Raw genomic sequence first — 21,695 nt, 5'->3', positions numbered from 1 at the left:
TTTCTTTTTCCCCCTCCTGCTCGCTCCCTTTTTTTCATTCTGGCAGAGGTTGGGTTCCCTGTCGCCTTCAGCCAAAGGGCACATAAAGACCGAAACCCTATCGCTCCACGCCAAAGAAAGCAGGGGAAACAAACATGGGGCCAAGATCCCCCGGAGGTCCACATCCCCAGGGAGATGCTCTGGAGGAGACAAACCCTCCCACAGGCGCCACACCAGATCCACATCAAAACACAAGCGCAAAGGGCGTCGCAGGGCCAAAACCTCTGCAAGCAAGGAATCATCCTGGTCGGTCAGCCATACAGGATATAGCAGTGACTCAGAAGGGTCTACCTATTCACATCAATACCACGCAACAACCGGGGCAGAAAAGAACCACAGGGTACATCTGAAAACGTAAGAGCCAAAGATTGTGGTGCATGTATGACTAGTTCAGTGCATGAATGAATATTCAATTCAAACATCCAAACCTGTAGTCAAGAATACTTCCTTGGATGAGATTCTATCTGGGATTGAGTTTAGCTGTATTTCAGTAGCAATTGGGTAGCTTTTGACAGTCTATTTTGAGTTGAGCAAATGTTCATTGCGTAAGTCACATTCCTGGATTCATTACAAATTTGCAAAAATGGGTTTTGTGTACCCCAGACCAAAAAATAAAAGACCATCTGTTTTGAAAAAAAAAAGTGAGGACTGATTACAGTTCTTAAACATTTTTAAAATTCCTTTTGAGAGGAATTTATGTAAAGTATATCCTGTTTCTAAAGACTCCAGATTATTCGGAGCAATGGCCAGAACACGCTTGGTTTAAAGATAAAGAATAATAAAACCAAAGAAGAGATTTGAAATGTCCCACAATTACATTACATATAGGTCACCTGATCAGTCACTGCAGCAAGATAGATTTAAATTTAAATTACAATAATTTATATTATTATAATGGTAATAATTGAGTACTACTACCTGCAGGATAATATCCTGCGTCTACAGTGGGATATATGTCAGCCATCCTAAAATAAAGTTCTTCAGAAAGCATAGGTATGCTGTAAATCCTGAAATATTCTGTTTTCTTCCTGTTCTTCGCACATAAGATGTCATTTAAAATAAAATTCTGCTCCATGTCCTGCTGATGGAAACAGCTCTGTCCACTCAAATATTGAATTGGAATAGCTTGAAAAAGGAATTTTCCCTTTTTGTGAGAATTTAATTCCAACTTGAAAATGGAACACAAGTCTAGAAAATGTGTCAACTGCTTAATTATCAAAACAAAGTTAGATTGCTTGACTGCCTTTTCCCCACTCTGTTTTTCATTAAGTATCCTTTTTTGATTGTCCTTACATTGTATTCGTTTTAGAGCTTTCTCGACTCTTAGTTCCATCTTTCCCTAATTCTGGCACCATGATAAAATGCCTTTATAAAGAGCCACTAATGAGATCAATGGAGAGATGTGACTTGGCTTTACAGTGCCTTGAATGGCACAATGGAATGAATGATGGTGTGACAGACTTCATTCTTTCCACATTTGAATCTATTCATATAAATTAGCATTTGCACTTTTATATAAATATGTATACTCTTTGTCCCCTTGTTTGGTGATATTATATGGTTATCACACCTCCTGACATTTTTGACTCTCCTATGTTTTCAGCTACCAGTGAGGAATTTCCAGCAAGACCACAAACAAGTAGACAGTCTTCTTCACTGTCTTCATCCTCTCTATCCAACATGTTCATTGGTTCATTTTCTCTGAAATAATAATAATAATAATAATAATAATAATATAATAATAATAATAATAATAATAATAATAATAATAATAATAATAATAATAATAATAATAATAATAATAATAAACAACTCTTAGGTCCTTGTTTAGGAATCTGGTTATTTACCAGTCCCAGAATCAAATTGAACATTAAAGCTTAAATAATAATAACAATAATGATAATAATAACATATAGACATATATAAAAATTGACAAAATCACCATCAGTCAAATGCAAAAAGCCGCACTGCTTGGATCTGCACGCATATTACAAAAATACGTTACACCCTGGGTGGGGCCCGACTAGTAACCAATGCCAAATCCGGCGAAACAACTGGCCGCTGTGATACAATTGAATAATAACATATAGACTAGACATGAAAGAACTGGAGAAGATAACAAAATACAAAGACCTACAAATAGAAATAGAATGACTGTGGCAAAGGCAAACTAGGGTAGTACCAATAGTAATAGACATCTTGGGTGGAATCTCAAAACAACTGGAGCATCGCTTGAGTACCATTGGCATTGACAAATTTGCCATCAGTCATTTGCAAAAGCTGGGAACAGCTTCTATCCTGTGACAATACCTGTAACACCATCAAACATCCAGATCTGCCTATCCCAGGTCCTTGGTAAGGACTCAATAGGTAGACAAAAATGCCAAACCCATTCTGAACATCTGGCTGACTGTGTGATGATCAATATTAATATTATTATTAATAATAATAAGCATACCTCCTTCAAGAATATTTTCAACACCATCAAATATCTGCTTATCTCAGGTCCTTGGAAGGACTCAGTAGGTGGACAAATCCAGTCTAAGCATCTGTCTGGTTGTATGACCAATAGTTTACAGTATATTCTACAGACAGTTACATCCTAAGAACACTGCAACATCATAAAGGATTTCTGCAAGACTCTTTTCCATTAATTTTTCCCAAGTCTTTATAGCCATCTAAAGGGTGCCTATTCAAAACCATGTGCTTTACTTTGGTCATTGACCAGACTCAAATAATCTTTAAATCAAGGAAACAGGCAGAATCAAAAGAGGAAGTAGCTGTTCACAGGTCCTATTGCCCACCTTCTTTCCATGCCTGTTTCTGACATGGTAACCCATGTCTTTCTATGGAAGAGATTGGTAGAGAATGCCACAACTGGCTTTTCTTTTCATGGGAAAGGAAAATACTACAGTAGTATTCACGGCCATTAGGTGATCATTCTAATGACCATATAAATATCCTAAGGATTTATTTAAATAAGATGTCCCATTCTGTTCACAAAATTAGTAGAATTCATATCAGTTCTTTGGAAAGCACTTAGTATGAGTGAAGCAAATGGCATGTACAGATAATAAGATATCTGTATTTGGGTTTGCATCTCTTCTAAAACAAATCTAATGCAAATTTTCAAAATTGGTACTTTCCAGATTGTGTTGAGATTCCAACAAACAACATTTTCTATTGAAAATCTTGGGATGTTAGCATCCCAACATATATATGAAACCATCAGATTAGGACAGATAGATCTAAATAGCAATCTCTTTTTTTGCTGACACATACAGCATCTGAGAAAATATGCAAGAGTAATGCACTGGAGTAATGTAATGAATAACTATATTAGGTTATCAGCTGCTTTTGACCATAACAAAATTGAACTTCCAGATTCAATAAGTGAAAACGTATAAACAGCTGAGGGTGCAAGTCAGGAGAACTTCTCTGGCAACTACAGGAAGTGGGAGCTGTATTAGATAGATCTGTATTCTAATCCAGAAGGCTTTTCCTAGGTCCTTGAAAGGTAACATACTTTGTGTCCATATCTTTGTACGGCTCTGATCTTGAGGCCATTTAAATTTTAATCCACTGCATCTTTTAGGGCAAAAGAGAGGCACCACAGGGGAAGACCACATAGTTGTTCTCCGACTTCAGCCAAACACTCCAGACACAACTCTGAACGAAGGAGGAGTCTATCTCGAAGCAGTTCCTGGAGCTCCAGCCGGTCTCCATCAAAATCCCGATCCCGATCTCGGGAGAAGAGAGCTGGACGCAGCAGGACTCGATCGGGATCACAGAAAAAAACAACAAGCAGCAGGTATGGAGGCTGCAATCCCTACTTCTAAGAAGTGGGGAAAGTGATAGTTCTTGCCTGAAATTTTAGGGGCATTTTTAATGCAATGCATACCTTTTCATTCTTTTTAAATTTTCTTTGCTCACACTATGATTTGAAGTATATAAAATGGTGAGAAAGTCACCCTTGCTTTTAATAATTGTGCATTTTGTGTACACAACAAACTGAGGAACAAATGCAGGACTCTTTATGATGCTTCTTCCAAGCCATGGTTAATACCTGTACACATATTACTTGGTTCAAAATATAAATATATTTGGTCTACTCTGTCCTGTTCTTCTCAGTTTGAAGAAAGGAAAAAGCAATGGTAATTGCAGTTTTTAACAAAGCCCTTCCTGGTGAGTTGCATGCTCATCTGGTGTGAGTTATGGTCAAGGGGGGGCTTCAAAATTTTTAGCAACGGGTTATCTGCCTGGTTGCTGGGTGGGCGTGGCCTAGTTGGCCTCCTGCATCATGGGGGTGGGGACTTTTTTCCCCTCCCCCTGGCTCCAGAGGCTTTTCTTGAGCCTCCTGTAGAACAAAAACTGCTTCCCCCAGACTCTGGAGGCCAGAAATGGGCCCATTTCTAGCCTTCTGGAGCCTCCAGGAGGCCTGTTTCTTGTCCCCCCCAAACCTCCGCATGGCCCCTGCACTTACCTGGCATCCAAAATGGGCCGCATGGAGACTTCTGGGAGGGGTGGGGCAGGGTGGGAGGGGCAGGGTGGGGCCAGCCAGGAGTGGATTTTGGGGATTCACCGAACTGCACAGGATCTTTGCTAGAGGATTGCCCGAACCTGGGCGAACTCGGAGCAGCCCACCCCTCATTATGGTCCAATAAGAAGAGACCCTGATGCTGTTCTAGTGGAAATTAAGGGCTGTGTCAGGCCTTAAAACCAAGAAAGTTATGTAGTGTTTCTTCCAAGCAGTTTTCTTTATTGTTCCACACCTATACACAGAATCTTGCCAAACTGAAGTATCCTACTATTTACATCACACATATATTCTGAAAACTATTAGGAAGAGGCTAATAGTAATAGCTAATACCCTTTTTCTCTTACACAAACTATCTGAACTGAGCTGTGTCTTATTCCTCTGGAATGCACCCCCTCCTCCCTAGGGATGTGGCCCACTACATTCCATCACAGGCTGCAAGCACAATGCAAGAGAAGTGGTCCTAGAGTGAATTAGAGATGAGTTGGATAGATTGTGGTGTAACAAAATTCAGTGAATTGTCATGTAATGAAACTTAGATAATTAAATTAAACTTAATTATTAAATTATACGGCACCAAAGCATTTGCTCAGTTCCTTTATTTCTGCAGTCTGCCACTGCAGAAATTATAAAGAGTTCAAAGAGTTCTAGATTTGCACACTCTTTTGTACCATTTTTACTAGGTCAATTGAAGATTAAAGCTATTAAAAATGCTGCTTTTTATATAATTTTTTTTATTTTCAGACAAACACAAACACACAACACATATAACATAAAAGCCTCTTCAGTTACACACAGTGTGTCGATTGGTTTCAAAGTCTTTCTGTGTCCTTTCAATAGTCCTCACTTGAATTTTATCAAAATTCACATATTAACAATCAAGACATCTTTGTATACATTGTTATTATGCTTCCTCCTATTCTAAGTCATTCAATCATTTTAGCATTGATAACATTCTCTAATAGTTTCCAATTCCATGTTTTTCCCATTATTAGTATCATCAATCTAGTATACATGTATACAATGTTATAATTATTAAACATCCATTAAGCCCAGCTATTATTACATCCTTTCAACGTAAGGCATATTAAATTTGAAGTAAATTTATATAAGATTTTATTACATTATCCTGAAATCATCCAATGATATTACCTTTATAACCTATTCTATATAGAATTGTTTATCTTTTATAAAAAGGCTTTTCAACATCATCTCCATGATCCTCACTTACAGTTTGTATAAGATTTCATATTATCAATCTAGTACATGTAAATGCTGTTATCATTATTAATCATTTATTTGACTATAGCTGTTATTACTTCGTACATTGCACTCAGAATTTAACTATATTCAACTAAATTTATTGTGACATCATTCTATTATTTTAGCATTGATAACATTCTCTAATAATTCTCAATTCCATGTTTTTCCCCATTATTAGTATCATCAATCTAATATACTTGTATACAAATTGATATAATTATGAAACATCCATTAAGCCTAGCTATTATTGCATCCTTTCAACATAAAGCATATTAAATTTGAAGTAAATTTATATTATAACATTTTATTACATCATCCTGAAATCACCCAATGATATTGCATCTTTATATTCTATTCTATATAAAATTATTTAACTTTTATAAAAAGACTTTTCAACATCATCTCCAAATCCTCACTTACAGTATTGTATAACATTTCATATTATCAATCTAGTATATATAAATGCTTTGTTATCATTATTAATCATTTATTTGACTATAGCTATTATTACATTGTACATAGCACTCAAAATTTAATTACATTTAAGTAAATTTATTGTGACATTTCATTTCATCCTCCTGTATCCTTCCAGAAATAGTGTAGTCCAATATCTCTTGCCATTTGTAAAGTCTGTATTCTAAATGTTTTCTTGATAAGTCTTATGTGGACTTCTCTTAAGAACTTGTTGTTCATTATAAGAATTCGAAACCCATTATTATTTCATCATTATTTCTGCCAAATTTTCTCTCCTTTCTTCATCTATTTTCTGACATCCGAAATGAAGATCCTGTTCATCAATTTCTCCTTTCCGTATTTCACACCTGTAATTTCCCTCCACTCTGTTTGCTGTCAGTGTCAACAATTTTCTTATCACTTTCATATGTCTCTGTTATTTTTTCAGCTCTGTTCTCAAACTTCATCGCTGTCCCTGTACTTTTGGTATTTTGATCTATAATTTCAAGTCTCTTTTTAATTCTCTCTGTAATTATTAAAACTTTTTGAATGTCTAAGAAAATTCTTTGCAAAGTTAGTGCCTTTTCTTCTTCACGTTGTGCCATTTTCCAGGTTATAAACACTGCCAAAACATCCAAGACTTTTTAGGTCAAACAAATTCAGTGGAGTTTTTCAAATCAAAGCTTTCTCTTTCCTTCAAAGGAACACCTGTATCAACAAAACGTTTTCACTGAGCCTTTCAGTAAACAAAGCTTATAGCTTTATATTGCCAAGCCTCTAGCCACTAGGTGGCAGTGTTACCTCTTTTCCATCTGTTTCTGCCTCTGTCCGAGAGAGGAAAAAAAAGTGTAAAAATTACGCTCCATCCAAGCCTTACGTGAGAAGAAGCTTTAAATCCACGAATACAAAAAATGGAGAAAGTATAGAGGAAGAAGGAAAAAAGAGACCAGTCCAGTTTAAAAATAAGAGGCATTTGTAAAGAGTCCATCCATAGAAAACAAACAAAGTTAAGGTAGAAAAGATAACATGATCATCTTAAACCAGAGTTAATTCGCCACTTGTTTTCTTCTGCCTTCAATTTTTTTAAAAATTCCAATTCTTTTTGGGTTTTCCCTTCTCTAATAATAAACATTTTTCTTACCAATTTGACACACTCCTGTACTGCTTCTGTTTCAGAGGCTTGTCCCGACCTTCTGCAGCCATTTTGGTTGCTTCTCTTGTAGCTGGCAAAAAGAGTTTTCTCCTGGATCAATCAGGGGCTTTGCGATGCTCCTGAGATCAGCAGGACATGCTCTTCTCTATCACTGTTCCTTCAGAACAGTTTAGGTCCAAAAGGACCATCCAGAAACAGAGATATTGACAGCAATCCTGGAGACCAAGATTGCATGTCATGTCGTTGCGATGTCAAGCACCGCCCATCAAAAAATGCTGCTTTTTAAAGATATTGGTAGGTTGGGAGATTGGTTTTGTTTGTTTTTTCCAGAAATAAATTGCTTTTTCAATTCCAGCAATAGCAGAATATCTGCCTTATGCAGTACAGTTTTAACGTCAATATTTTATAAGCAAAGAGAGACATTTGGACATAGACCATACATAAACATGTAAAATAAATGTTATATCTGTGTTACAGTATGGGTTTGTTTCTAGGCCTGGTGGGAACTTGATTATTTTACCTACAACACATAGCCCAGGATGATCACAATCTCATAACCTGAACTCCTCAAATCCAGAGTGATTGATATATGTGTGTGTGTGTGTGTGTGTGTGTGTGTGTGTGTGTGTGTGTAGCATTTAAATGTGGTTGGTTTTTTTTAACAACTAGAGAGAAGGACAATGAGCCACGAACACGTCATAGTGACACAGAACCAACCCGTGCCCGACGACGTTCCCGCAGCTACTCCCCCATCAGAAAGAGAAGGCGTGATTCTCCAAGTTTCATGGAGCCTAGAAGAATCACTAGGTAAATATGAGATTCTCCATCCCTATGGCAAGCCCCTGAACATGTGGGATAAAATTTGTTGTTTACAGCAGATCTTGGAAAAAAGCTTTTGAGTTTCATAGAATTATTTTTCAAACAGAATGTAGAATAAAAAAATTGAAAAATAAAATAAAATGCTTGTAGAATTCATGGCAGATAATTGCTGATCTGAGAATTTGCAAAGTGTACAAATGCAAACTGATTTCAGAAGAATTAAGGCATTCTCTGAAATTTTCAGAAATCTAGTCCTATCTAGTGATTTAAAAATTCCTTGATCTGTATTGTCCAAACACCTACCTTTCCAGCGATAACAATGCAGCATATGCCTATCACTCACAGATTTCCCTGGAAACAGATTTACGTGTCCTGCTTCATATAGAAAAATATCCTAAAAATTGATAACATTAATATTCCTCAATTTAATATCTGGAGAAAAAAAAAGACATCCAAAAACATTGTACTAACAGTAGCAGTTGTATTAAAACCAGCCTATGTTGAAGAAACTTGACATAAATAAGTAGTACAATTAAGCCAAGAAATTTGCATGTTGCAAATTTATCTCTGTCTGTTTGGGGAAGATTCTGCAGAGTAAGACCATCGTAAAGTAAGATAGGCCAGAACATTATCTCAGCGCTGATCACTGGCTGCTAGCAGTTTGGCAGATCGACTCTCACCAGGCTCAAGGTTGACTCAGCCTCCCATCCTTCTGAGGTGGGTAAAATGAGGACCCAGATTGTTGGGGGCAATAGGCTGACTCTGTAAACTGTTTAGAGAGGGCTATAAAGCACAGTGAAGCGGTATATAAGTGCTATTGCTATTAATAAAATGTTGTTTGAAAATCACCTAGTCACTTAGGTGAGGTGGGCTGTTTAGAAATTTGATAAAATAAAATAATAACATAACATAACATAAAAAATAAATAAAATAAAATAATAAAACAAAATAAAATAATAAAACAAAATTGAAAGAGTTCAAAAAAAGAAACCTTAGGAGTTGGTTCAGAATTAATGTTCAACTAGTATTAAGACCAAATAAGTAAAGATGACTATGAAATTTAGCTGAATGTTACCATCTTATAATTTCAGAATTTGTATAACATTTTCATAATGTATTGTACTTATACAGATAATATTGGCATTAATGGAAACATTTTCATTTAAATTATTTATCATTTAAAATCTTTTCATCTCTGAAAGGTAGCTTGGAAACATAGGTATCTACAGAAGAAGAGAAGAGATAACTAAAGGTCTTATCTTTTTTCACTCTTATCTAGAACTTGCCTCTTTCTATAATATCTAACTCCATAGAGCAGTCAGCCCCAAACCTGACTATGTGCACAATTTGCACATGTATTTGAGTCCCAAGTGTTGTTCCTGCATGTCTACTGAGTTCTTTGTCTAGAAAAGCTTTTGCTTTGCCTGGCATACAGATAGTTTTCAACTTATAACCAGATTGTTTTGTTGTTAAACAGGGCAGTTGCTAAGTGAGTTGTGCCCAATTGTATGATCTTTTCTACAAGAGTTGTTAAGTGATCACATCAGCTAAGTGAATCACACAGTTGTTAAACAAATCCATCTTCCCCCGTTGACTTTGCTTTGTTGGAAGTTGGCTGGTAAGATCAAAATTGTGATCACATGACTCCAGCTCATACATAATGGTCGCCAAGTGCCTGAATTTGGATGATGCAATTTTGGGGATGCTGCAATGATCATGTGCAAGAATCAGTCGCATGTCACTTTTCTCAGTGCTGTTGTAACTTTGAGCAGTTGCTAAATGAATGGTTGTAAGTCGAGGACCATCTGTACTAAGTTCTCTATTCCTTAAAAAAAAGAAAAAGTCCATCTTCAAGCAGCTAAGGTTGAGAAACCCTGTCTTAAAAGCTTTGGTCTGAAATGTCTGTAGAAAATACACAGGAAACATATTTGGGGGGCCAAATTCCCAAAATGGTTATTACAGAGAGTCAGTCTGCTTTTTCCTTCTTCCTTCCAGGTTCTCCGCCCCGCACCCCACCCCAAGTTACACAGAAGCAAACCATGAGTCAAACTAAAGTTAAATGTAAAGCCAATTTATTAACTCGCAAAATTAGTTTCATGTAATTCCTTTAGTTGCCTTTCCAAACTCAGACTACTCCAGATCTCTCTGACTTTGAACATCAGTGGTGGGATTCAAATAATTTACCAACCAGTTCTCTGCCCTAATGACCAGCTGGGTAGGCGGGGCTCGGTGGTCATGTGATCATGTGGGCCTGGCCAAGTCAATGTCACTCAGGTCAATGGGCACTTCGCCTTAGTTGTTACAATGGTAATAAGGGTTACCTGGAGAGGCAGTTTCTGTAAGCAGGGCAATAAAGATTAGACTAGAAACAACACCAGAATGTTTCCTTCCTTATAGGATTAGCCATGTAAAGTGGGAAAAAACCAAAAGATTTCTTCCAACAACTGGTTCTCCGAACTGCTTAGAAAGTTACCAACCGGTTCTCCCGAATAGGTACGAACTGGCTGAATCCCACCACTGCTGAACATCCTACTGGCTTCAGTCAGTTTGACTAGGATAATGGGATTTCTACTCTAGCATAGTTGGAGGACATCAGAAGTGTGCCTTAAAATTAACTTCACTCCCCTCTGCCTCTTCTTCCTCCCTTCTTCCTCTCTTCAGTTGCCACCAGCACTTTATAAACTCATAGGTTATTATCAAGGAATTTGGGAGTTTTTCTAATCAAATAATATAAGCCGGCCAGTGTCCACCTATTTGGCAGATGGGTAGCATATAGCTTATACATAAGTAAATAAAATATTTTGATTCACAAGTTTACTTTTTTCTGCACATATGACACCTACAATGCAAAATATTTAAAAGTCACTTCCTTATTACTTCCTTAATAATCACTACTCCCTCAAACTCACTATTGGAAGGCGTTCAGCTTTGTAGATTGAGGAAAACCTTTAGTCAAATCTAAAAGACAACTGAGCTCTATTGTGTCCATTATTCTTCTGCAAATGTAACTCCCTTCACCAACCAGTTCCCTACTAGTTCTTGCTGTCTTCTGCTTTGCTCCCCCCTGTTAAAGATGCAAATCTCTCCTTTTCCATCCTCTTTCAAGGTTGTTCCTGAAGAAACTTCAAGTGAAGCCCATAGCTGCAGGGCTGGGTTACCATGGTAACATTCCCTTCCATCAGAAACCTGCTGTGTGTCCTTGAATCCATCACTTTGTGAAGCTTTGTAGAACTATGCTTTATCACTTCCCTCTCTCTCTTCTCTCTCTCTCTCTCTCTCCCTCTCTCTCTCTCTCTCTCTCTCTCTCTCTCATCTCATTAATAATGGAGCTAGGATGATGAGTATATCTAATAGTTTAAGTGTTGCTTTGATTGGTATCTAATGGCTGAGAGAATTATAGATGGGTTTGGTGTTGATGAAACAGGTTGGTTTCTTTCTAGACCCTCCTATCTTCCTCACACATTTCATGTTCTCCACAGGGTATTGCTACACCTTCACGTTTCGACATCAGGAGAAGTTTATCTGGCTGCTGATGGGAAGAATATGACTTTTTCTTGTCCTCTAAGATTAGAGGACTGGATGAAAAAAGGGCTACATTTTTCACATATTTTAAAAATTGCCCCCTGGGAAATTTCTCTGTCTCCATGCTTTAGTGACAATTTGTCAAAAAGGGTGAAATATTTTGAATTTAAAAAAAATAGGAAATGTGGCCGTCCTTCTGTGTGATTTTATCACATGGGAAATTAAATCTGCCACTATGAGATAATGCTGATTCCATGATCTCTGACTGGTTTATTTTCAGTCAGTAAGGGCAAAACATTGCAAACAGAGGTAAGTTTTGAAGTGGTATAGAGAATTATTTTTTCTTCCACTCCTTTTCCATATGAAAATTATTCTCTAACAAAATGTCTGTTGGTGAAGATGATACATATATGCCTTTGAGTCAGTATTGACATTTGGCGACTCCCTGGATGTTTCTGAAGTTTCTGAAGTTTTCTTGGAAAGACTTCAGGAGTGGGTTGCTTAGGGCTGCGAGGATATGGCTGGCCCAATATCACCCACCTGACTTCGTGTTTAAGGTGGTACTAGAACCCACAGTCTCCGGGTTTCTAGCCTGATAACCTTAATCATTATTGTACACCAAACATTCCCAAGGCATCAAATGAGTTTCTTAGGCCTGAATCCATGTTGAACAAAACAACTAATTGACTTCCTATCACCCTGCAATTGGGGGCAATTTAACACACATCCAGACTGTCTAAGCAATTTGGGCACACCTTGCAGCATTGATTAGCCATTAATTTGGATCCAGCCTAAAAGAGAGATTATTTCTCAATATTGTGCCACATAACAGTACTGTAAGCCTAGCTTTAGTAGAAATCTTTGATACATTCAGAATAAAGATATTATTTGTATACCATCCATAGAGATATCTAAACTGGCCTGAAATGCAAAAAAGTAATGGAAACTCAAGTGAAATCTAAAAAGTTCAGAGTGACTCTGAGGTGCATGTACCAGATTATCTGAAACTGGAGGAATCTGAAGATTTATTGGAGTGACTGAAGGCAATTTCACACATACCAATGTCCAGAGAAGGGTTGCAAATGTAAATACACACAACCAATCTAACTGATTTCATGCCAGTCCCAGTATATTCAGTATATTCCAGGGGTAGGTTGCTGCCGGTTTTACTACCGGTTCGCTTTGTGTGTGTTTTCGCACATGTGCAGAACAATTTACAGTGAAGTGAGCATGCACACTCACTACAAAATAATATGGTGGCGACATCAGCAGCAGTGAGGGAACCTGTTCAGGAGCATGGCAAGCCTGGGTCGTTGCTGGTTCTACAACCCAGGCAAAAATGCCACTATTGGTTCAGTCAAACCGTGCCAAACCGGGAGCAACCCACCTCTAGTCTATTCACTCATTTAATTGCTTTATTCAATGCAATCAAGTTATGCCTCATCCAGGATACTCCCAACTGTTTTACTGAGCCTTTATTCAAGATCCTGTGATTTAGGTCAGTGATTCTTTCAGTCCAGTTTAACAGGCTTGGAATTATAATATTTAAATTATATATGTCCAGGCTTTGGACTGTAGTCAATGTTTATAGTTAGTCTACTGTATCTCCTGGGGCTTTAATTCTGTGGCCAATCATGGGTGGGCTTTTGGTCAGGAAATAATGCTTCTTTAGAGTGAGGCAGTGCTGCTTCCAGGAAAAGGTCTGCTTCTAACTAACATCTAACCTCTGTTTTTTACAGCTTTAATTCTCCAGTGTCTCCAGCAAATCACAAACATTATTAATTCTTTCACATTTGGTTGTTTTAGCTGTCTAATCCAGGACTAACTGCTGGTGGGGCAGCAGCTTTAGCACTGAAGAGTCCAGTTTAATAAGAGGAGGTGTTTAGGAGGAGTTACAAGTCCACTTAGTCTGATCATACCAGATAAAAAGGAACAAACTTTGTAGTTTAATCTTAAACAATTGCAAATTCTATTCTCCATTATTTGTATTAAAAAATAAGTAAATTATGAACTGAACACTTGAAACTCCTGTTAGAAGATTTCTACATATTATCATATTTATTTTCTGTATATCCATCTGACTTTATTTTAGAAATTTAAATTAAAGACATGAATGGGAAGTGAGCAGACTTAACAAAACACTTCTAAGAATTCAAAGTTAATATGGTGACATCATGATAATCAGGACTGTCCACTTGAAGGATCAGACGATTGAAGTATGTTCCAATTTTTTAAAGCTGTCCTCTGTGCTAAAGCCAATGCCCCTTCCCCCCTCAGTTTCATTCACTTCATATTATTATTATCATTGCCAAGGTATGAGACTCTTTCTTTTTCTTCCCCCAGTGCTCGGAAGCGTCCAATCCCCTACTATCGACCCAGCCCTTCCTCTTCCAGCTCACTTACCAGCTACTCCTACAGTCGCAGCCGTAGTCGCAGCTATGACAGCTACAGCAGCAGCAGGAGCCGGACTCGCACCCAGAGCCGCAGTCCAAGCTACAACAGCCGAAGCAGTTCTGAGAGTACTGGATTTTGAGCACCCCCTGCCAGCCATTTTGAGAAATGAGCTGGTCCAGCTTTCTCTCCAATCCTGTCTCCATCCCCTTTTTCCAGGCATGGCCCAACTTAATTCCTCCACCAGAGCTTGTCTCTGTCATTTTTCTGGCCCCTTCAGGGACTCATCCTGGCATTCCTGGAGATGCTAGATGTGTCCTGTGGGCAAGGGCCTTATGAATTTGGGCCTAAACTTTAAGTGGGGAGTCAGAAATTCTGTAAGTGGGACCCATGTGCCCCAGGGAAAATCATGAAGCTACCTTTGAAAATGCAGCTCAGCAGAGAGGATGAAAAACTCAAATGGGATGTGACATTTTGGTGTGGCTCAAGTCTTTCCTGGTGAGGACTCAAATATATGGCTGCTTACATGGAGGAGAGGCACATTGCTCTCATTTCATTCTTTAATTTCTACCAGTAAAAGGTAGAAAGAATTCTTCAGAGGAATAATGCACCTATGATTCCATAAGATAAGTAGAACAAATGAACAAATTTCAATTCCAGCAATGGATGCCGGAAAAGGAAGAAAAGTGGGGTGGAGGGGGGGGGGGCTTTTTAATTTCTTGTTCTTGTTTTCTTAACAAACAGTCCACAAAAGATTCTTCCTTGGGGTTGACTTTTTAATTTATTTCTTGCAGATATTTATTTCAATTTTGGTACCAACTGAAGTTTGGGATTTAATTTATTTGGACAAAAAGGAGATGGGTGGGAATGGGCATAACTGTCATGTTCATGGGGAAGAAAAGCTCTGATAGCTGTCAAAAATTGAGGTGGATGTAGGGCGAAGGAAGGAAGGAGAGCTTCAAAAGGATGCAGAGATGAATACTGGATTTTCAGCTTTTAAAAGAGAGTCCACCTCTATGGGTCTAAAATCTACCACAGCCTAATTGCTACACCCTGAGATTATTAAATATGGTCACCAATAACAGATGCCAAGCACTTCCTCGTAGATGCTGCCACCTGCAGAAACCAATTTGATTTCAGGTGTATTTGCTGAAAAGGTCCAAGTGATACTTCTTGATTTTTCCCTTCCTAATACTTTGGAGAATTGCTGCTGAGAGCAAACAATGAAGAGCTAGCTGGACAAATAGTCTGAACTGACATGTTCAGTTCCCATGACAGCAGGCTGTCTGAAAAGCCCAAGGGTTGTTGGAAATGGCGGACTGTCAGCCTGATGTAGTATTAAAAAAGCACTTTGTATAAATATTAATTTACACACCTCGAGCTGTTGAACTTGGATGAAAAGTTCTTTAATCAGCTAAACAAAACCAGAAGAGAGAAGGAGAGATTGAGAATTGCTAGTTGTACAGGTGAACTATCCTGGAATTGGCTCTAATTTAGAGCACAACCAGGTACCTTCCTTGAAAACCATGTCAAAACTCAGTAAAATTTACAGTATACAAATAATAGCTTTAATGCAAAATGCCCAAATGGGCATAAAGTGCAGCTTTCCCAAGTCATTAACCTGTCCCTGATCATGCCAGGCTGTAGGGCAGAGTCCCCCAACCTTTCCAGCCTTGTGGACCACAGGAGGTGGGGGAGAGAGAGGATGGTTACACACAAACAGGTGGCAAGCATGTAATATGCGCAGCTCCATTTGCATTTGCAGTGTGCACACGCACCTGTTGCTTATGCAAATGGAGTATACATGCACATGCTCATCTGCTGCTCACGTGTACATGTGTACACTTGCGCGCTCACCCATTGTTTCGACAGCCCGGTTGCAAACACATCACAGCCCACTAGTGGGTGTGGCCCAGAGGTTAGGGATTCCTGCTTAGGACATTAGTTACCATCAGGGCAGGGAAGAAACATGCATCCATACAATTTCCTATACATTTTATACATGCATCTATAGGATTTCATTGACAAGCCACTGAAATCTATTTAAGAACCTTTTCAATCAAGTCAAATGATATTTCTTTTTTAAAAAAAACATAATGAAGACTAGTAATCCGACATTGAATATTAAAATAGCTGAAGACATGTAGGATAGAGGAACAGAAATATTGGTAGAACCTTTGTTAGCATAATAAAAATAAAATGATGGGTCTATGACATCTGTGGAAGCATTTATTGCAGCACTTCTCAATCTCAGAAACTTTAAAGTGTGTAAACTTTGTCTCCCAGAATTCCCCAGACAGCCTGTTGGAAATTCAGGGAGTTGAAGCCCACACATTTTAAAGTTGTTGAAGCTCAAAGCTGTTGAAATTGAGAAATAGTGCTCTATTGGTAGGTTTTCTCTGTTCCATTGATATATTTGCAAATCATCCCATTTGGTTTTAAGGTTTCTCTCCAGAGGTTCTTCCTTTCAAACTGGAACAATTAATCCTGGCCTATAGCCATTCCAAAGCCAAAATAAGGTAGACATTTTGAAATAATTTTTGTCATACAAATTTATAGGCTGTTATCATCATCCAGTTTTTTAGGCTCAGAGCTACCAAATCTGTGCCCTCGACTTTTAATAGCCAAATTTTAGACTCCAAAATACGGTAGTATTTTCAAATTCAGTGTAGAAATGTTGGGGATGGGGTATAGTTGATGGATTGACAATGGACAATATATTTTGGCCAAATAATTCTTCCTGTGGTACTGAAGCCTTTATCATTTTGAACCTGTTTAGTCAGCCTGAGTTTGAAAATGTTTTGAAGGAAAATGACTTCTGTTTATCTCTGTTTTTAAATGGCACACCAAGTATCTCTGGGATTGTGGAGATCAAGCACTGCCAGGCACAATTATAAGCTAAAAGAAAGTCTGGTTTGGTTGACAAGATGAAAGGAATAACAGGCTCCATTTTTTTAAAAAATATGGCTTGAGGCTTTTCTGTTTGCAGAACAATTCCCTGTGTAGCCTTCAACAATTTATATTCTTAATGTTTTTATAAGTGCTCGGGAAGGTAGGCAGGCAATGAGTTTGGTCAAAACTTGTCCCATTAAATCACACACAGCCTTTGTGTGGGTTGGCACTCTATGGCCAATTTGACAATATTAAACATTGATTAATGGTCAGCAGTATCCAAACAAAGTTAAGAAGGACTGCAACCACAGTGCTCCTCCCTATTAGTGCATTCTCTCTGGCTTTCTAGTTTCTAAAACAGTAAAACCCAGCCAGCAGTAATGAACAGAAAAAGATGGTTTATCAGGGAAAATGTTCAGTCTTCCTAGCATTCATTGGCGGTCTCTGCAAGAGATAGCAAACTGGAACAAAATATGTTGTAGAAAATCTCTCTCTTCCTTTCTCTCTCTCTCTTTCTAGATTGTGATTAAGCTGTAGATTCAATGATCTGGTTCAATTATAATAAAATGTACAATATCTATATTGTAATGGAATCTCCATCATGAAATAGAGTCCTTGCTTGGGGACAATGTCAACAAAAAGCCATAAGTCAGTGGCAGAAACCATGCTTTGCATGGAAAAGTCCAAGGTTCAATACCAATGGGTGGAGAAAGAACTGGGGGGAAAAAACCCTGATCTGAAATTGAGGAGCTGCTACTAGTCACTGTAAGCAAAACCACACTCAATAGCCTGACTCATTGCCAAAGACTATTTCAAAGATATATTCAAATATATATCCCGATAGGTGTGCAAATAATTCCTCTCAAAACCCTGGAGGGCACCCATAAAGATATAGAATTGGGATTGGAACCCAAGACCTTGCAACGAGAAGTCCTTTGCAGTCAGCACAAGTCTTTCTTAGGAGCCGGTGTCTAAAAGTGACAGGCAGTAATAGCAATAACACTTAGACTGATATGCTACTTCCTAGTGCTTTACAGCCCCCTTTAAGATGTTTTCAGAGTCAGCATATTGCCCCTAACAATCTGGGTCCTCATTTTACTGATCTCGGATGGAAGGCTGAGTCAACCTTGAGTAATATCCAGCATTCATTAAGAGCCAATGAGATATGTATGTGTTTGTGCATAAGTATCCCACCTACTACTGGACAAATGAATCCATCAGCTACCCAATTTTAGCATCTGGTAAACTCACTGAGGGTGGTGTGTTTTTTTTAATCAAATTTCTAAATATTATTGTGTTGAAATATTTAAGCATGTTCAAAAATCAAGTAAAAATTCCATAAATATCTTAGAGTTTATAAGAAGTGTATGATACTTAATTTAGCTAAATGAGTAACTTAATTTTCCAAACTTTTTTACTGCATTAATGAATTCTAGTACACAACTTTCATAATAATAAGATATCAGCATGGAGTAATAATTGGTGTTCAATTCCAGCTGGTTTTATGCCAGGACTTTCTTTCTATGGCCTGAACAATAGTCCCAATATCAAATTAAATATAAGAGGATAGAGAAAAGGCACATCCTCAAAAGTATATCCTTTATTGCAGGTTCTAATCCTTTTATCAAAATAATGAAAGCAGTATTGCACCATCATAATCCAATATCTGCTCATATTATGTGTGTATGATGTCACTATGCATTTACAAAAGGACCAATGCTTGAATCACAATAGCACAATGGTCATTGCATCATTTTTTCTCACTTCATGGATGCCTCTGATCCTTGATGAAATTAGAACAAAACATAAAAAGATGAGGGAAATTCTATTTGTGATAATCCTGGATGAAGGATTGGAATATCACATTTTGTTTTTAAAAGCACTTCTTCATTGCAGTCTGAAATAAACATAACAGTAAACAAATCTAAGATTAATATTATTGCCTGGAGTCTGGACAAGAACCAGTTGCCCCAAAGAGGATCTCTCCGACCCTTTGGTTATTAATATTTATTAGTTGAGTTTGCAACATATGAATTCCTATGAGAGCGTTAGCTTTACTTGCAAATGAGATTTCTCCAAGTTGGTGGTAAAACCTTTTTATGATTCTCACATATATTTTACAATGGAAGGAAAGGCCAAGGGAGCTGGAAGCTGACTGCTTTGACAAAGTAGAAGCTGAAATACATGTTTATTAGAAGGAATGTTAAAGTTCCAACACAAGTACTCTACTTTCAAATGAGAGACCAATAAAAAGCAATTTTCAGAGCACAAAATGCTTGGTGGTTACCTCTCATTCTTTCTTGAACCTCCTGTTTTGTGAAGGAAGAAAAGTTTTCATTGGTTTGCTATTTTAATAACATGCCCTTTTTAATTGGTAAAGTTTATGAATAAATCCATATTGGGCCAACATCAGCTGCAAAAATTTCCACTGCACAATATCAAATAACTTTTCTATGTCCAATTAGACTGCCAATTACAGATTCCATTTTTTAGAAGTATAACTAAAGTATATTTAAAATAAATATAAAGTATATAGTATAAATATATCTAAAATATTTACTGTTCTATTCAAGTCATGTTAGCACTTTATGAAATTATATTGAGCAAACAAAGATAATTTTGTCTGTAGTTTGGGTTCAGAATAAATTTTTTGGCAAAATACATTTAACAAAGAAATTGGATAATTATTTGCAAAATTAGCAAACAAGTTCCAATTGCATAGACCTTGTTAGAAGAAGTTAGGGGAAATTATTCAAAACTCATTTTTATAAGCTTTTATAAACTTCCAATAGAGTAAAAATATTTATTTACTTATAATCAATCTAACTAGACTTTAAGTATGTCAAAATAGAAAAAAATCACAGCATTAATATAAAACTAATTATAAAAATGAAAACAAAGCAACTGTAACCCCAAAAACAATCATTACAGTTAGTCCTCAACTTACAACCATATTTGGAACATGAATTATGCAAGGCAGTTGGCAAGGTCATAGACGGTGATTATATGATCCTGGGACTCTGCAACCATCATAAATGCATGCCGGTTGCCAAGTAGTCAAATTTTGATCACATGACTATGGGAATAGTAGTAAGTCACTTTTCCTCAATTTATTTTCCCAAAGTTCCTGTTCAGTTTTTTTAATTGTTCCTGTTTAGTTTCTGTTTCCATAGCATAATACAATAATACTTCAGTGGGAATATTTAAATACATCCCTAAAAATCTTCCCAAACTCCCATTGAAGAAACTTTAAGAAGCTTTTAAGAAACTTTTTAAAAAATGTTTCATCTCTTTTATAAAAAAAATAAATACCATCTTCCAAAAATAGGGCGAGTCTTTTCTCGTAATAATTAAGAAAGTTATTTAACTATGATTGGATATTGTAACAGAATCTATATTCATCTATTTGATTAACTAAGGATCATGCTTCTAAAAATAATTAAGTTGAGAACAATGTATATTGGAATATAGGGGTGTGTGTGTGTGCATGTGTGTGTGCATACAGTAATTAAATTTATCTTGAATAGAATTACAATCTAACAAAATCTCTAAACTCTCTCATCCACAGCTAAATTAAAAAAGATATTCAAAAAAATTAATGTAGAACATCTGTAACATCTATCATATATACAACATAGGACCATAATTAATAAAAGCAGTATAGTTATTAAATTATTTACTAGTATTAAAAAATATCCTTCTGGATCACTTATTTCTTTTCCATTATACATTTCAAAAATTTATTAATCAAAATTAAAACACCTCTAGCAGATGGTGAATTTCTAAAAAGTAAGGGAAAATATTAAATATTGGGAAAGAATGCTGCTTTTCATTTCAAATAATAACCAATTAATAAAGTGTTTGAAGCCGCTGCATTAAAAAATTAAAAAATTGTTTACATTATAGCCCTGGGATAGACAAAAACATCATTTAAAAATGAAAACAAAAGTTTAATCTCTCTCTCTCTCTTTTTGTAGTTGTTTCCAAGCTATCGATGTGTTCCTTCGTGACCCGTCAAAAGCGCGTAGGACAAAATCGCGCTCGACAAAAGCGCGCTGTGACGTCATCACAGCGCGACGAAAAAGATCGAAAAAATGTAAAAATAAAGCTAAAACCTTCCCCTAACCCCCCCAAACCTGCTGTGATGACGTCAAAGGCGCGATTTTGTCGATCGCGCTTTTGTCGTCCGCGCTTTTGACGGGTCACGAAGGAACACATCGATAGCTATTCTTGTCTAGTTGAACTCCTCATAGTGTTGACATCTTGTCTAGCCATCAGCTCAATTTGCATTAAATTCATACAGCTCTGAATACATATTTTTGGCCCTGTTTTGGATATTGGTGGAATTATTAAATATATTCATATCAAAGCTACCAAAAACTCTTCTTTGCTTCCCAATTTTTTTTCCTGTTTTTTAAAAAACTAGTTTTATTGAGTTATGTTGGAACAGGTAAAAGCAGAAAAATTGTTTTCAATGGCCCTATCTGTACTGTTTCAAAGTCTCCCAAAGTGCCCCTCCTTCCTAATCTGATTTTAAAAAGCCTCAAGTGAACTTTTTATAAAACAGGAAGAAGAAATATCACAAAGATGAAGATAAGTTTGCAATTACAGAGCCTTTTTATTCTC

At 37.0% G+C, this 21,695-nt stretch overlaps 1 protein-coding gene across 2 annotated transcripts in view; it reads left to right on the top strand.

Moving 5' to 3' along the window:
* Positions 1-20,975, top strand: part of SRRM3 (serine/arginine repetitive matrix 3) — a 202,602-nt gene extending 181,627 nt beyond the window's left edge. For both annotated transcript variants that reach the window (XM_087717268.1, XM_087717267.1), the window contains 4 exons: positions 47-393; positions 3,635-3,850; positions 8,115-8,252; positions 14,130-20,975. In XM_087717268.1, coding sequence (XP_087573394.1) covers positions 47-393; positions 3,635-3,850; positions 8,115-8,252; positions 14,130-14,319 — 891 coding nt within the window. In that variant the 3' untranslated portion in view covers positions 14,320-20,975. The remainder of the gene's footprint in view (positions 1-46; positions 394-3,634; positions 3,851-8,114; positions 8,253-14,129) is intronic.
* Positions 20,976-21,695: the final 720 nt, after the last annotated feature.

This window comes from Thamnophis sirtalis, unplaced genomic scaffold (genome assembly GCF_051295495.1).
Source record: "Thamnophis sirtalis isolate CommonGarterSnake01/CBP01778 unplaced genomic scaffold, rThaSir2_p1.2 scaffold_6, whole genome shotgun sequence".
In the NCBI taxonomy this organism is placed as follows: domain Eukaryota; kingdom Metazoa; phylum Chordata; class Lepidosauria; order Squamata; family Natricidae; genus Thamnophis; species Thamnophis sirtalis.
The sequence above is the reverse complement of the archived record's forward strand: the minus strand, read 5'-3'. Positions and strand labels throughout refer to the sequence as shown.